The 15,548-nt window shown below is 55.9% G+C and overlaps 6 protein-coding genes across 6 annotated transcripts; 3 read left to right on the top strand and 3 right to left on the bottom strand.

The window, feature by feature from the left end:
* Positions 1-597: 597 nt before the first annotated feature.
* GMORB2_6193 (splicing factor 3B subunit 1) lies at positions 598-4,257 on the bottom strand (the record flags this gene model as incomplete). The annotated part of the gene is made up of 1 exon (XM_035468163.1): positions 598-4,257. The coding sequence occupies one exon, from the start codon at positions 4,255-4,257 to the stop codon at positions 598-600; it is 3,660 nt and encodes a 1,219-aa protein (XP_035322144.1).
* A 611-nt stretch (positions 4,258-4,868) lies between these two features.
* Positions 4,869-6,186, bottom strand: GMORB2_6192 (N-glycosylase/DNA lyase; the record flags this gene model as incomplete). Its single annotated transcript, XM_035468162.1, has 2 exons — positions 4,869-6,012; positions 6,068-6,186. 2 exons carry the CDS (start codon positions 6,184-6,186, stop codon positions 4,869-4,871), a joined length of 1,263 nt encoding a protein of 420 aa, XP_035322143.1.
* A 387-nt stretch (positions 6,187-6,573) lies between these two features.
* On the top strand, positions 6,574-8,622 carry GMORB2_6191 (splicing factor U2AF 65 kDa subunit; the record flags this gene model as incomplete). Its single annotated transcript, XM_035468161.1, has 6 exons — positions 6,574-6,604; positions 6,697-6,725; positions 6,808-7,923; positions 7,992-8,256; positions 8,325-8,536; positions 8,596-8,622. 6 exons carry the CDS (start codon positions 6,574-6,576, stop codon positions 8,620-8,622), a joined length of 1,680 nt encoding a protein of 559 aa, XP_035322142.1.
* Positions 8,623-9,664: 1,042 nt separating this feature from the next.
* GMORB2_6190 (small subunit ribosomal protein S13e) lies at positions 9,665-10,440 on the top strand (the record flags this gene model as incomplete). Its single annotated transcript, XM_035468160.1, has 4 exons — positions 9,665-9,866; positions 9,948-9,980; positions 10,153-10,199; positions 10,267-10,440. 4 exons carry the CDS (start codon positions 9,665-9,667, stop codon positions 10,438-10,440), a joined length of 456 nt encoding a protein of 151 aa, XP_035322141.1.
* Positions 10,441-11,108: 668 nt separating this feature from the next.
* On the bottom strand, positions 11,109-11,573 carry GMORB2_6189 (protein dpy-30; the record flags this gene model as incomplete). The annotated part of the gene is made up of 2 exons (XM_035468159.1): positions 11,109-11,381; positions 11,454-11,573. 2 exons carry the CDS (start codon positions 11,571-11,573, stop codon positions 11,109-11,111), a joined length of 393 nt encoding a protein of 130 aa, XP_035322140.1.
* A 373-nt stretch (positions 11,574-11,946) lies between these two features.
* GMORB2_6188 (fanconi-associated nuclease 1) lies at positions 11,947-14,563 on the top strand (the record flags this gene model as incomplete). Its single annotated transcript, XM_035468158.1, has 2 exons — positions 11,947-12,416; positions 12,472-14,563. 2 exons carry the CDS (start codon positions 11,947-11,949, stop codon positions 14,561-14,563), a joined length of 2,562 nt encoding a protein of 853 aa, XP_035322139.1.
* Between the last annotated feature and the right edge of the window lie 985 nt (positions 14,564-15,548).

The raw sequence follows: 15,548 nt of genomic DNA, 5'->3' as shown, positions 1-15,548 counted from the left end.
ATAAGAAGAAGAAGAAGAAGAAGAAGAAGAAGAAGAAGAAGAAGAAGAAGAAGAAGAAGAAGAAGAAGAAGAAGAAGAAGAAGAAGCCAAAGCCAGAGAGCTCGTCTTCTAGCCTCTGCCATCCTCCTCCCCTCCACCGTCATCACCCCCTCTTATCCCAACTGGGTGAAAAGCAAAAAAATCACCTTGACAAGAAAAACTTTGCAAACCCTACAAACGATCGAACCGAGTCGGTAGCATATACATCTCCTCTTTCTGTCATTTGATCTAGAGGTCTACTTTAGCATCACATCATACCCCTGACTAACTAGTTCATTTGGTGATGATTTTTCGTATATACATATATGTATATATATATATATATATATTTGTATTTTTCTCTCCTCTTCAACTACCAGACTCCCATGTACTCGATACAAACCTCCCTTTCCTCATCCTCCAAAGAAAAACAATAGAAAAGAAATAAATAAATAAAAAAAACTTATTATACGCTTCTTCCTCACTCCCCCAGCTCATGGCTAAAAAAAATAGAAAAAAAATAGAAAAAAAGAGCAAGAAAAGGAAGAAAAAAAAAAAGACCCGTCTCGGTAACAGAAATTACAGAATAATCGCCAACTCTGGCCTGTCTATCTTGTCCTCCTCCAAGTTGGGATAATAAGGAACCATGGCGTCGGCACCCTGGACGTAGGCGTCGTTGTACAGGCGCCAGTACGGCGTCCTCACCTTCCTGGCCGGGTGGAAGAGCCCGGCCCAGACGTAGTTCATCACCACGCCCGGCCCGACGGCCATGCGGATGGCCTCTATGGCCTCGACGATCCGGTCGATGACGTGCGGGCTCGTCTCGAACAGGTTCGGGTACAGCAGGTTGAGCAGGTGCACCATGGCGTCCTCGCACCCGAGCCCGACCACGCCCAGCGCGATGTGCTTGACCACCGACGCCGCCGTCTGCCGGTGCACCTGGTCTCGGTCCGTCAGCGCGTCCTCCAGCAGCGGCGTCACCGCGTACACGTAGTCCTTGGCCATCTCGCCGATGTACTCGAACAGGAACGAGAGCGACTTGAGCACGCCGTTCTGCACGTTGAGCTCCGGCACCCGGTACTCGTTCATCAGCGCCGGCAGCACCGTGAAGGGCGCGCACGTCTCCGCCACGATGCCGATCGCCACCGCCGTGTTGACGCGCGACTGCCGCTCCTGCACCCGCAGGTTGTTGAGCAGCGTCGCCAGCACATCCTGCGGCCCGATGGCCTTGGCGATGAAGCCGAACGTGTTGTTGGCCGCCCGCCTGATGCCCTTCTTATGCGCCTTGAGCATGTCGAGCAGCTCGAAGCAGATCCGCATCCACTCGCGCGCGTTGACGCTCTCCGGCCCGCGGTCCGCGATCCGCCCCACCAGGTCGATCGTGTTCTCCTGCACCTTCTCGTGCCGGTTGCGCAGGATCGGCGTCAGCCGCGGGAGCAGGTCGCGGATCGGGGGCTGCATCTGCGAGATGCCCACCACCGTCACGATCGACCGCAGAGCCCCCAGGATCGACCCCAGCACCTCCGGGTACTCCTCGCCCAGGTACTCGTACAGCACCACGCCCAGCTTGCCCATCAGCGCGTCCTCGCCGCACTGCTTCATCACCATGGCGATGCGCGAGATCAGGTCGGCCGCCTGCTGCCGCACCGTCGCCGACTTGTTGTTGAGCCGCCACAGGATCGTGCTGACTATCTGCGGCAGGTACGGCTTGCACCGCGTCCCCAACGCGTTCACCACCGACCCGAACCCGTTCAGCATCACCACGTCCTCCACCGTCTGCTCCTGGAACGCGTGCAGGATGCCGTCGATGAGCCGCTCCTCCAGCCGCTCGCCGATGTCGGCCGCTCCCAGGCTCGTCACGATCTTCTCCACCGTCTCCACCGTCATCTTACGGTACGCCTCACTCTCGTCCTTGAGGTTGTTGACCACCCGCTCCACAATCTCCCCCACCCCCACCTTCTGTCCGACGTCCACCGTCGTCTCCACCACCTGCCGGTAGTTGCGCTTGTCCAGCGCCATCCGCCGCACCCAGAAGCTCTTGAAGAAGTCGTCCAGCACGTGCTCCTTGAGGTAGCCCGCCGTCACGCCCTCGGTGCCCGCGCACTGCGACACCACCTTGAGCACGACCTTCTTCATCTCCTCGTCCGGCGACGAGAACTCGCGCAGCAGGATCTCCATGATCTGGCTCGTGTAGTAGTTGGCGTACTCCTCGTCCATCAGCGGAATGATGTACCCTACCGCCTTGAGGAAGCCGGCCAGGCCTTTGCCGCGCTGCTTGCGAGCTCCCGTCCACAGAGGGTTCAGGATCTCGTCGAAGCTCTCGATACCGTACGGGTTCGACGCCTCGGCCAGCGCCGCGATCGCCAGGCTCGTCACCGTCCTGACCTTGGTCTGCTCGTCGTTGAGGTTGGGGCCGATGCAGTCCACCAGGCCCTTGAGGTGCGGGAGAACCGCGCAGCCCATCAGGATGGGGATCTGCTGCACAATCTTGACGCCCGTGTGGCGCGCCTGCCACGACTTCTTGCTTCGGCACACGGCCCGCAGGAACGGTAGCAGGGCCGGGATGCCCAGCGCCGAGGCCACCACGGCAAACGCCCTGGCGGTAGTGTTGCGCACATACTCGTCCACGTGGTCGATGTCGGGCCTCATGGTGCTGATCATGGTCGCCAGGCCGGCCGCCTTACTCAGGTTGGAGATGATCTCGCGACCCTCGACGCGCGCGTAGTAGTCTTGGTCGATGAGCAGCGGCTCGATCACAACAAGGATCTTGTGCACGTAGGGACGCACCAGGTCGTCGAGCTTGTAGAGGATGCGGTCGATGACCTTGACCAGCAGGTGGCGCTCCTGGTCCTCGAGCGTCTTCTCCATGAGCAGCGGCAGGATCTGGTCGAACAGCGGGCCCGCGCCGAACTGCCTGGCATTGTCGGTAATCTGTCGCAGGGCCGTCTTGCGCATGGGCGGCGTCCCGTTCTTGATCTTGAGGAGGAGCCGCATGATCTTGCGCTGCTTCAGCTCCTCCACGCTGAGTGCGTTCTCATCCGAGCTCTCGGTGAGCTTGCCAAAGTAGGCCATGTCCTCAGGCTTGAAGAACTGCAGGTCGCCAATTCCAGGGATCTCGGCGGGCATGGGCTTGCCGCCCAGCCGCACCTGGTCAGGGTCCTGCATCATGAAGCCAGTCTGGGGCGCCGGAGTAGCCGTGAGCTTGTGGGCCGGCGCGCGGATCGGCTCGTAGCCTGGCGGGGGCTCGAGGATCTTGTAGCCCTCATCCTCGCCGGGCAGGAGCATGTTGAGCTCATCGTCACTGAGGGCCGCATTGCGGCTGGAGATGTCGTTGCCAAAGGCTTGCGGCACGGCCGGAAGCTGGGACGTCTGCGGCGCGGGCGTGGCCAAGCCCTGGTTACCCATGGGCGTCGCCGACGGAGCCTGGTCCCAGCGAGACCTCTTCTTGCCAGCGTCCGGCCCGACAGAGGGGGCCTGGTCCCAGCGCGATCTCTTGGGTTTGGCACCGTCAGCTCCATCCGTAGCAGCCTTGGCCTCGTCGTCGGCAGGTGTCGTTGATGAGACGTCCCAGCGCTTCTTGCGCTTCCTGCCGGCAGTAACGGCCTCGGTGGATCCCGCCTCGGCATTCTCCTTGTCGCCGTTCTGCAGGGTCGGCATGGCCTCATCGTCGCCATTCTCTCGGCCATTCTGCTTCGATTCGATGGCGCGGCGCACTCTTTCCTCCTCGCGCTCGAGGTCACGCGAGTCCATAATTTCTCGGTAGCTGACCCCATTCTCCGACGCGCCAGCCTGACGGTTCTCGGCAAAGGCATCGGCCCTGGTCGGTGTGAGGACGCGGTTGAAGCGACGCTTCTGGTAGTCGGTCTCGCGGTCGGCGATACGTCCGCTCTTCTCACCCCGGCCAGCCAGCACGTCCTCCTCCTCGACGCCACTGCCTCGGGCAAACTCGTCAATCACGTCGCGTGAGGCCGTGTATTGCCCCACCAGACGTCGTGTGCTGTCGCCGGCGTCATCCATTTCGTCGTCGTCGCCATCGTCACCCATGGGGAGCGAAGTGTGGTATCCGGAATACTTGTCGCCACCGTCACGCTCGTAGAGATCGTTGTCGGCGCTGTCCGTGAGCTTCTGCTTGGTCGGGTCGGTGCGCTGGCCCGGGGCGACGGGACCGTTCTTGTGGGAAGCAGCAGCATTGCGCTCCTGCTGAAGCCTCTTGATGGTCTCAAAATCGGCGTCCGACATTGTTGTGTTGGGTGGTGATGGGTGGTGGTGGTGGTGGGTGGTGGTGATGGCGTGTTTTGCGCGCGGCGCAACCAAACTTTTTTTTTCTTCGTCTCTTCTCTCTCCCTGCTATGTCGTCCCTTACGGTTTTGCTTTTAACCGTCGTCTTCAAGCTTCATCCCGCATCCAAATCGCAGTTGGGCGTATCGCCGTCGGTGCTGCACATGGGAAGAACAAGTGTTGGCAACGATATCGATAGCAGCCGATGATGGAATTGTTGGGCAGAGGGCAGACGTCCGAGAGGGAGGCAGGGGGAAAGAGAGAAGCTTGTCACAGGCAGCGAAAAGTCTCCCGCGTTGCAGTGAGTCCATGCCCGGAGTTTACCCGCGTTCAGCCTCAGGCGCCGTACCCACCAATCACACAGGTATTACTTTTTATTCTTTATTTATTTATTTATTATTACGGGCTTTTTTTCTCTTTTACTGCTACGAGTATTAATACTCCGTAGTATTGCTTAGTAATAGTATCAACCTCCTCCTTCTTTGCCCCTCGTATTCCAACATCTCATTTCGTCTTCTAGTTTTCAAACCAAGTTCAATATCAGTAATGTACAGGTGGCTGAATGAGAGGGGCTACAGCCTCATGCTATTGCGTGTCCTCCTTCGTTTTACCGTCTTCTCTACTCCGACAACATTGCCATTTACATCCTCTTCGACCTTGACCTCGATCTTGATTTCTGTCTTGATCTCATTCGTAGCACCTCTCTTCCTTTTCCTTCTCAACGGTGCTTTTGTATCCTGGCCAACATCTTCTTCCTCCTTGCCAGTTTTCAGAACGGCGACCGTCTCCTTCCCTTCGTCTTTTACTTCTTCCTTGACAGCTGGCCGGTCGGCGAACTGCCTCAGGTCTGCCGTGAAGAGGACCGAGTGAGCCCATCCGGCATACTCGCCCCAGAGAGCCCTGAAGTGATCCCCGACAGCGTCGTACATGACCTTGTTGAACGTCTTGGACTTCTTGCCAAACTTGTAGTCGCGCTGAGCAATCTGCCAGACGTGGGTGTCGACAGGAACGGACTCTCCCCACCCAAGACCCATGAGACACACGCAGTCCGAGACCTTGGGCCCGACGCCCTTGAGCGAGAGTAGCTCCTCCTGGGCATCCTTGTACGTAGCCACACGGTCCCCCTTCTTTCCCTTCTTCTCTGCAGCAGTGGCAGTGCGAAATCCAGGGACCGCCGGGTTGCGTATCGTCTCGAGCCAGTCGCTTGGCTTCTCTTCGGCCACAATGCGCGCCGTCTCGGCAATGTACTTTGCGCGATAGCCAAAGCCCAGCTCCCTCAGGTGAGATTCGACTCCGCTACCTGTCAGGTCGGCGGGAGCAGGGAAGTCGTGGTAGGCTTCATCGTCGACGCGCCCGACCAGCGGGCCGTAGTGGCTGCACAGCTTGTGGACCATCTGGCTGATCCGCGCTATGTTGTTGTTGCTGCTGCAGATGAAGGCGACCAGCGCCTCCCAGGCGGGCTGGTTCAGGATGCGCACCCCCGTAAACGTGGGGGCCTTTTTGCGGAAGTTGGTATCAGCCTTGGACCACTGCTCATAGAGGCTTCCTAGATCCACGCGGAGACTGAAATAGTTTCTCAGGAGGGCTTCTGTGTCGTCATCGTCCCCCTTTCCGTTTCTCGACAGAGGCGATGATGCCTCCGGCCAGGTGACCTTGTAATGTAGATGCGTAGGATCCTGCCTCAGAGCAAGGATCCGGCCGTATAAGGTACAGCGCCTGTAAGCAAGTCAGATGAAAAGTGAATCCTTGCAGGTAAGCAGAGGCGACTGACCATTCATCGTCGAATTTGCGCCATCGGAACGACTGGCCGCAGCGCAGCGTGGTGTCGATGCACAGCTCACTCAACGTCACAGGCAGCTTCCGCCACTCGGGCGCGGCCTTTATGGTCATTTCCTCTCCGCAGACAAACACATAAAATGCCCGGAGAGATGTGAGGTCTCTTTCTGATGCATGAGAAACGTAGTGAGTTGTCGCAATCGTCGCAAAGCTCAATAGCCAGGCCAGAGCTTCAGGGATGAAGCCACACAGGCTGGGCCACACTTTCAGCCACTAGTCAGCGGCTCCCCTTTGGACCAATAGATGATAGCGAATCGGGACTAGCGCATCCTGACAGAAAAAGCTCCCATCCGTCGCGCTTCCAGCAGAACGTCGAGAAGGACGAAGCCTCGTCGTTTCATCAATCCACGGCGCATCCTCATACCAAGACACGTCAATCCCAACGGCCTAGGTTTGAGCGCTTGTGCATATTTTATCTCTTCCGATACCAGTGCATCAGCCATGAACGGGGACAGCTACTCGTCTCGAGGTGGTATGTTTGTTGAATCCCGCTTCCCATACTCTCCATTCACTTTTCTTCCCTTCATTTCTTTCTTACTGACCATCTTTTCCGATCTGTAGCAGACCCTAGGAGGGAACGGCGCGACTATCCTGTTTGTTCTCCCTTCGATCCATCGCCAAGAATTGGCATTCTACTGTGGCGTCACTGACTTTTTTCCCTTTCTTGCTTTGCAGCCTCGTGGAGGTGATCGTGACGAACGTCGTGAGCGACCGCGAGACCGCGAACGGAGGCGCTCCAGGTCGCCTGGCCACCGCGGCAGCCACCGACGTGAAGGAGATGCGGATGCGTACTCGTCGAGTCGAACCCACAGGGACAGGGAACGCGAGGACCGATACTCCTCTGGACGCGACCGTCGGGCAGAGAGGGAGTGGGACCGTGACCGCGGCTCATCCCGCCGGGACGCCCGACGCGACGACGAGGACCGCTACGGCCGACGAGACAGGGACGCCTTTGACGACCGGCGTCGCGGGGGCGGCCGGGATCGCCGTGACGATCTCTATGGCGGCGGGAGGAACCAGGAAAGCCGCCGCACAGCCTCGCCACCGCCCAAGAAGCGTGAGCCCACGCCAGACCTGACGGACGTGGTGCCCATCCTGGAGCGCAAACGCCGCATGACGCAGTGGGATATCAAGCCTCCGGGCTATGATTACGTGACAGCCGAGCAAGCTAAGCTGTCGGGCATGTTCCCCTTGCCCGGTGCGCCCCGCCAGCAACCCGTCGACCCTTCCAGGCTGCAGGTCTACAACAAGCCCGAGGGCCAGGCCTCGAGCTCCGGCCTCGTCGCCAGCAATTCGCGCCAAGCCAAGCGCCTTATCATCTCCAACTTCCCCGCTGAAACTTCCGAGGAGTCGCTCGCCGGATTCTTCAACCTCCAGCTCAACGGACTCAACGTCATCGAGAGCCCGGACCCCGTCTCCCTCTGCCAGATCTCCAAGGACGCCTCGTTTGCCGTACTCGAGTTCAAGACGGCCGGCGATGCCACCGTCGCTTTCGCCCTCGATGGCATCTCCATGGAGGAGTCAGACGACGCCGCTGCAGCCAACGGCGACGCCGCCTCGCGCGGCCTCCAGATCCGCCGCCCCAAAGACTACGTCATGCCTGCCCTCCCCAGCCAGACCCACCACGACCCAGATGTGGTCTCCAACGTTGTCCCCGACACTGTCCACAAGCTGAGCATTACAAACATTCCTACCTTCCTCACGGAAGAGCAGGTCACGGAGCTGCTGGCTGCCTTTGGCAGACCCAAGGCCTTTGTGCTCGTCAAGGATAAGAGCACTGAGGAGTCGAGGGTGAGTGGTGGTCTTTTGTTACCTCCTCTACAATACAATGATATGCTGACTGAATGTTTCCGGAACAGGGCATCGCATTTGCCGAATACCTCGACCCTACTACCGCCAATCCGCCTGCACTCGAGACGCTCAACGGCATGGATGTCGGTGGCAAGAAGCTCAAGGTTACTAAGGCGAGCATCGGCCCCACGCAGGTGGCCAACTTTGATGTCGGAATCGCAGCAATCAGCACACTCGCAGCCCAGACAAGCAACGAGGTTGAGCAGACCCGCGTTGTCCAGCTCCTCAACATGGTGACGGCGGAGGAACTGATGGACTCTGATGAGTACGAAGGTACGTTATCACCCGCGCCGGTGAAAAGGACGAAGATGTATGTCTCTTTCTGACACTCACAAAAACAGAAATCTGCGATGATGTCCGTGAAGAGTGCACCAAATTCGGAACCATTTCCGAACTTAAGGTGCCGCGGCCCTCGGGCGGCAGCAGGCAGTCAGCCGGTGTCGGTAAGATCTTTGTCAAGTTTGAAACACAGGATTCGGCGACGAATGCCCTCAAGGCTCTGGCTGGCCGCAAGTTTGCCGACAGGACAGTGGTGGCGACCTACTTCCCAGAGGTAAGAAGAAACTTACAAGCAACTCCATGGACATCCAACTTTGCTCACCATCTGACTAGGAAAACTTTGATGTCGGCGCGTGGTAGGGGAGTAGTGGTAGTATAATGGCATTGATCGACGGGGAGAGCAGAAACGGCAGGATTCAAACGGGAAGCTACAGCTGGAAAAAGCAGACTTGCTCTTATTTCTCACAACTTGATTTTCGTTTTGAATGGGTCAGGTACTTATGGAGTCGAAATCTGCCTGGGAGTGTCTACGTTGAGAAGGGGGCCTGGTCGTGTATAACAACGAAAACCTAGCAGTATCAAACATGTATTGTCATTTGCTATTTTGTCACCGCCAAGCAGCTAACAATTTTCATGGCACGCATTGTGTTGTTTAAATATATTCATTACTATCAATATGTTGCTCTAATGCGTAGAGAGCTGCTATATCGTTTCGCTGGGGTCCCCCTTCATACAATCATGGGGAGAATCTGCTAACCAATCTTCATGTTAGCATTGGAATCGCAAAGGGGTCCATAGCAGCAGCTCTGGCGACTAGCAAGTAGACAGTCATGGCAAACTATCAGAAGTCCAGTTCATTCATTGAGTCCATCCGAAGAGAAGACTCTAACATAAGAGGTACCAGAAATAAGTAAAGTGTTCTATCATCATGCAAAGTCGGGCCATGATACTATTTTGCTGTCGCTCAGGACTGTGCTGAAGGGGTCTGTCGATACAACTTACCTTAGTACAAGAGTCACCTAGACAATGTTTGACCGTGATGCTGGTTATAGTCAGTATGTCGCGCATATCGACGACGCGTCGTTGGGGATAATGATACAGAAGAAGAAAGGAAGAGAGGAAGGAGCATGAAAAAAAAAAAAAACTTGAGGAGAGACTTGGAGCTAGAGCCGTATTGGGGATGTGGGTCTCAGCACTCCGTACCGTTTCCTCTTTTCGAGGTCACGTGCGTATCCCCACCACAGCGCACGCACAACGGCACACACCCACGGCTGCTCTGCCCTAACAATTATGAAAAATTTCCCGCTCCACAACTTATCCGACCTGACCTTTTTTCTCGACATCGACAACCACCTCCTTCTAACCCCAGCAGCAATCAAAACAGCCGCACAAAACCGACAAAATGGGCAGACTTCACAGCAACGGAAAGGGTATCTCGGCCTCGGCCCTCCCCTACTCTCGCTCGGCTCCCGCCTGGCTCAAGACCACCCCCGACCAGGTTGTCGACCAGATCTGCAAGCTCGCCAGGAAGGGTGCCAGCCCTTCGCAGATCGGTGTCATCCTCCGTGACTCCCACGGTGTTGCCCAGGTCAAGATTGTGACCGGTACGTCTGAACTCGGGGAGAGGAGACGATGGAGGTCCACGAACGACCAGAAAATGAAATGCTGACTTTGAAGAATAATAGGTAACCGCATTCTGCGTATCCTCAAGGCTCACGGTACGGACCCATGAAACGATTTCCCCTTAGATAGACGGGAAGAAAGAAGAACAAAATCGCAAGCCGAACATACACGGGAAAAACACACAATTGATGTGTGACGTGTGGAGGAAAACTATTATATATACAATGCCTCTGCGCGGTTCAAGACTGACAGAGTGATCTACCACAGGCCTCGCCCCTGAAGTTCCTGAGGACCTGTACATGCTCATCAAGAAGGTATGTCTCTCACCTTGCATGTGTTTCTCGCTGGACAGACAACTGACTGATTTGTGTACGCCAAAAGGCTGTCTCTGTCCGCAAGCACCTCGAGCGCAACCGCAAGGACAAAGACTCCAAGTTCCGCCTCATTCTCATCGAGTCGCGTATCCACCGTCTCGCCCGCTACTACAAGTCCGTCGGTGTCCTCCCCCCCACCTACAAGTACGAGTCGGCCACCGCCAGCACCCTCGTCGCTTAAGAAGGGTAGACCCGAACGACTGTCATGACGCTGCCGGGATTGTTGTAAAAAGGTGGAAGAAGGATGGGACGGGCGATATAGATTCCCCCTCCCCTGGTTCACTGGAGTTTTTCGGCGAAAATAAAATAAGAAGCCTATGCTACAGACGAATAGGAAAACTTTGCATTTCGAGCCAATAATGCCCAATATGCGCTGGTTCCTTTTTTTTTTCTACTGTCTCTCCTAGTGAGAAGAGAAAGGACCGAACTAGGTAGCCTCTTCTACTTTTTTCCTGTTCCAAAATTCAAAAGAAGTAAAAAGATGAACTACCAATCCAAAAGCCAGGCCAGAGCCACCGACTCTCTCACCAACAATGACGTCTGTTCTCCATTGACCATGTCTGGTCATCTTCGTGTTTCTTGAGTGTTTGTTTGGTAAGTATTATTCGTCTCGAGTTAGATACTAGTTGTAGCCATCCACAACGCCTTCCCAATGCAAACAAATCCGATTTTTGGAAACCCCCGAGATTGTAAATTTTTGCCCAACTTTGTTTTTATAGTACATATGTGTGTGTGTGTGTGGGTATGTGTGTATCATGCGCTTGTCTCTTCCAACTCCTTTGATTTTTGAATCAAGTATTCTCCTAGCACTCTCAAGGGATCGTTGGGCCTGTTCATTACACTTGCTTGTCAGCCATGCATGCACGTTGACGTCCGGTCCTTGGGCGGGGGGGGGGACTTCTTCACGCACTTGTCCTTGGCAATCTGCTTCATGCCCTCGAGCAAGACACCGGTAACCTTCGAATTTAGATAGCGGCGTGTAGAGTCCCCGTGGGGGGGGGCTTCGGAGGGGATCGACGGACCCGGGTCAGGATGCGCTGAAGCTGCCCTGGAGCCTTGGGCTGGTGTTCCTGTGCGGGCTGGTGCCGGGCTGGATCCTTGCACAGCGGGGGCGGGAGAGGACTGTGCAATAGCATTCATCAATGGTCAGTTCGGCGCCTCCATCGTTCGATGTGTTGGCCGGTCTTGACATACCGCAGGCTGGTCGGCGGCCGACGGCGCATCGGCCATCAACGTGTCGCCAGGAGCTGCACTGTCGCCGTCTGTGAGCGGCACCACCTCAGTCGTCGGCTCGTGGTAGGCTTCGTCTGCCATTATTGTTTTTTTCTCCCTGCGTGTGAAGCCGTAATCGGTGGAGTATACATCAACAGGCGCGCTGACGGAAGGAAAGCTAAGCTCTTGGAGGGGGGGGGGGGAGAAGGGAAGCACGCGCCGGGTCAATCTCGGGCGGTGGTCGGTGGTTGGCGGTCCATTAAGACCCGGTCAGCTGATTTCGTGCGTGTTTCGCAGACTTCTCTCGTACAATCTTCACCCACCCTGGACGCGTCTTGTCGGGTCTTTTTTTTTCTTTTCTTTCTGTGTGTGTCTGCTATAACGGTGCGACAGAGTGCTCCAATTTCCCTTATGGAATACTCTCCGCCCCGAATATACGTCAATATCCTCTCCTGGGTGCCAATTGTCCCTCGAAATGGATGCATTTGTCACCAGGCACCCGCGGACACACGATGCATCTTCACAGAAGCAGACCCCGCCCACCGAGGAGGCACCTCAAAGACCGGCCAAACGTTTCAAGATTGATGAGATAGCCGACTCTGCATCAGATGATGGTGATTATGATGAATATGAAAAAAACTTCGAGACTATACCGGAAATGGGCGATCAAAGGAATACGGAGATCGAAAATGCCTTGCCAGCAACGCAGTCAGAAGATGAAGCCGCGGAAGAATATGAGAAGTTCAAGTTATCCCAAGGTGAAAAGTCGGATGACCCCGGTACAGAATTACGTCCGAAATGGGTGAGGGGACGCAAATCCATATATGTCGACGCCTTCAACCTTGCCCTAGACACCGTGCTCGAGGAAGAGTCTCACCTATTTGACGAGCAAGAGAAAAAAGTGTTTGACCACTGGAAGCAGCTGGATTATGAGACTCAATTCATGTACTATCTCGGAATATCCCAGTCCAATATTAGGCTGATGCTTACGCGGAAACAGGTACGTGCGACTATTTCTTCGTAAAACGGACTGTTGGCATAGGATCAGCAGGTTAGGCCACTATACCGATGTCTCGGACCCCGAAAGGGCCATCCAGGCATTGCAAGAGCCTCGGGCGCTCTCGCCGGAAAAAGGCTCTGTCGTCGGTGAGGAGCCGCTGTCGTTGCCGGGTATGGATCTGCCGGAGATGGCTCTCGGAGATGACGAGTTCAAGTTCACCTTTGCCGACAGCTCAGAGAGGTATTTCAACTCGGTAGAGGAGACTGCCTCGCTTCTGAGCCTCGACGAGCTCAGGTCCTTGGCCAGGCAGGCCAAAGTCCGTGGAAAGAACAAGGCTGAGCTGGTCAAGTCACTGGCCCGGATGAGCCAGACGCAGACTGGTCTAATGTCACTAGGCCTCAGCAGGCAGAACAGTCTCCAATCGGAGGATGGTGAGAGCCGGGACTTGCCGGACAAGGGGCAAGGATTCAACCGGGAGCAGCATTTCCTACAGAAAGTCGTGGCCATACTGGGGCCCTGCGTCAGGCTATCGCCTGGGCCTTTCAAGCTCTTTGAGCGAGTTCACCTGGTGTTTTACCGGTCAACAATGTGGACGGAGAAGTCTCTGACGACGCTGATCCTCGCCAAGATATCCAGGAGGAACTTCCCAGAGTACATTGTGTGCCGGTCGTCGACCATATTCGCGTCGCGCGCGCACCTCGTCGAGTTTGAAGCCGCCGTCAGACTCGGGTCAGAGGTGGACCGCATCTCGGAAACGTCAGAGGTTCCCGTAGCCGAGGCCCAAAAGAGGATATTCAGCATCTTCGAGACCGTCTACCCTCGGTGGAAGCAGCTGATTGCAGAAGAGCAGGCAAAAGAAGGGGGCCAAGTGTACGAGATGGGCGAGGGCGCCTACCTGAGGAGATTCATCCCCGCGCATTCGTACACGCGCATTGTACACAAGGTCCTGGCCGTCCTTGCCCGATGGAAAGACCACAGGAGAGAGTACGGTCTGCTGGTAGAGCTCCTGGGTCAGAGATTCTTCCACCCTGCCCGCCGCGGGGCCTGGTACCAACGCAAGGCCCTGCTGGAAGAACACTACATGGCAGCCCTGGACGAGGACCCGGCATCATCGGACTCGGAGATTCAGAAGAAGCACTGGAAAAAAAAGGCGATCGAGACGTGCGAGGCCGGGCTGCAAGATGCGGACTGCCACCTCATCTACCACCACGACTTGCAGAAACGACTGGTCAAGCTGGAGAGGAAGCTCAGGATTCCCAAGAGGCTACAGCACGATTTTGGCCATGTACGGCTGACAGACCCAGCCGAGGTGACGGTAGAGGGCATCCAGATAGTCGGACGGGACGTGACGCCCAAGCCAGGACGGCAGACCGCCTCGACCAGGACGGCATGGGTCGACGAAGCGGCAGCAGCATCCGACGAGGCCGCCCCGGGTGACGGCGAGTGCACCGTCGAAGAAATGTGCCTGAGCCACTTCCGGTCCCGGGGGTGGAAGGGCTACCACGCGGAGGGGGGCATCGTCCGCACCCTGTTTGCGTACCTGCTCTACGACGTCCTGTTCCTGTACATACCCAACGTGTTCCAGACGGCGTACCAGACATGCCCGCTGGATCTGCACACCGACGCCTTCTACCCGTCGCGGGCGTCGGAGATCAACCACCGGCTCGTGCAGATCGCCAACGGCGAGGGGGAGCGGCTGGTGCGCGAGGTGTGGGCGAGGGAGCACCCGCGGCGGACAAACGTGGTCGGGCTCGACTGGGACTTTGACGTCGACGACGTGGCCGAGCTGGTGGCCTGCTTCGACGGAGAGGCCCTGGCCGCCATATGCAAGGTCATGGCGCAGGAGTACGGGCAGCGAGGCGGGGGGATCCCGGACCTGATCCTGTGGCGGAGGGCCGCCGTCGACGGTGCCGAGGATGGAGATGGACAGCAAATAGACAGGATGGTAGGGGAGGTCATGATGGCCGAGGTCAAGAGCATGAATGATCGTCTGAGCGATACGCAGAGACTCTGGATCCACGTACTCACCGGGGCGGGGGTCAAGGTGGTGCTGTGCAATGCCGTGGCCAAGGAGGTAAGGAAGGCGGATTAGCCTGGGGGGGGGTTGTTGGTGTTTAATAACATGAAGGATGTCTCTTGCACATGGAGGTTTAAATGATTTATACGCAGTTCAAAGAGTTGAAGGAGGGAACTACATGTAGATGTATATGTCTTGACCTCTGGTCACTTCTGACGTCTATATAGTATATGTCAAGGAAGATGTCAACAAGCATGTAGGATGAAGAAAGAAGAAGAGATGTAACGGAAAGTCTGAAAAAAAAAAAAGACCGAAATATGAAAAAGAACATATGAATATGAAAGAGAGAAAAAAAGGGGGGGATAGACGAACAAGAAGAATCACAGTGACAGAGACGGGAATACAAAGAATGCACTGCAAAAAAATGTGGTTCCGCCCGGGATCGAACCGGGGACCTTCTCGGATGACAGTGTTCCGGAAGAACGACTGTTAACGAGATGCCATAACCAACTAGACCACGGAACCTATACTCTGCTACACGCCCTTGGTGGCCCAAGAGAGGTAGCAACACTTTATGTGAGGGCTTGGTGTTTTCCTTCCTCTATAAACCTATCTTCTCAGTCAAGACTCAACAGATGTACGGAGTTAGGCGATATGACAATGAAGGATGGGGGGGGGGGGGTCTAGGTACTGTTCTTTCTTCCATGTGCTTTTCGAGAAGAAAGGGGAGGAAAAAAGGAAGAGGAAAAAGAAAAGAAAGGAGAGGAGAGGAAGAAAGAAGAGAAGATGGCGATATCAAAATTACAATCCCCATTACAGTACTACGTCTGCACTATCCAGACCCTCCCCTATCTGCTTGATATATTACATCACTCTCCATTGTCTGGATGGCATCGCTGGGTGTCTGCGCCCTGCCTTTGCCTTTCTTCTCATCACCACCAACCCGGGGCACCTACCTACTTTGAACAAGAAAAGAAAAAAGAAAAAAAAAACATGTCGGATATGGGCGTTGGACTATGCAAGTTCCCTCTCCTCCCCCCCCCCCCCCCCCCCCCCCCCC

Source organism: Geosmithia morbida (genome assembly GCF_012550715.1).
Source record: "Geosmithia morbida isolate 1262 chromosome Unknown scaffold_5, whole genome shotgun sequence".
NCBI classification, from domain to species: Eukaryota; Fungi; Ascomycota; class Sordariomycetes; order Hypocreales; family Bionectriaceae; genus Geosmithia; species Geosmithia morbida.
Note: the sequence above shows the minus strand (reverse complement) of the source record. Positions and strands in the feature narration are given on the sequence as shown.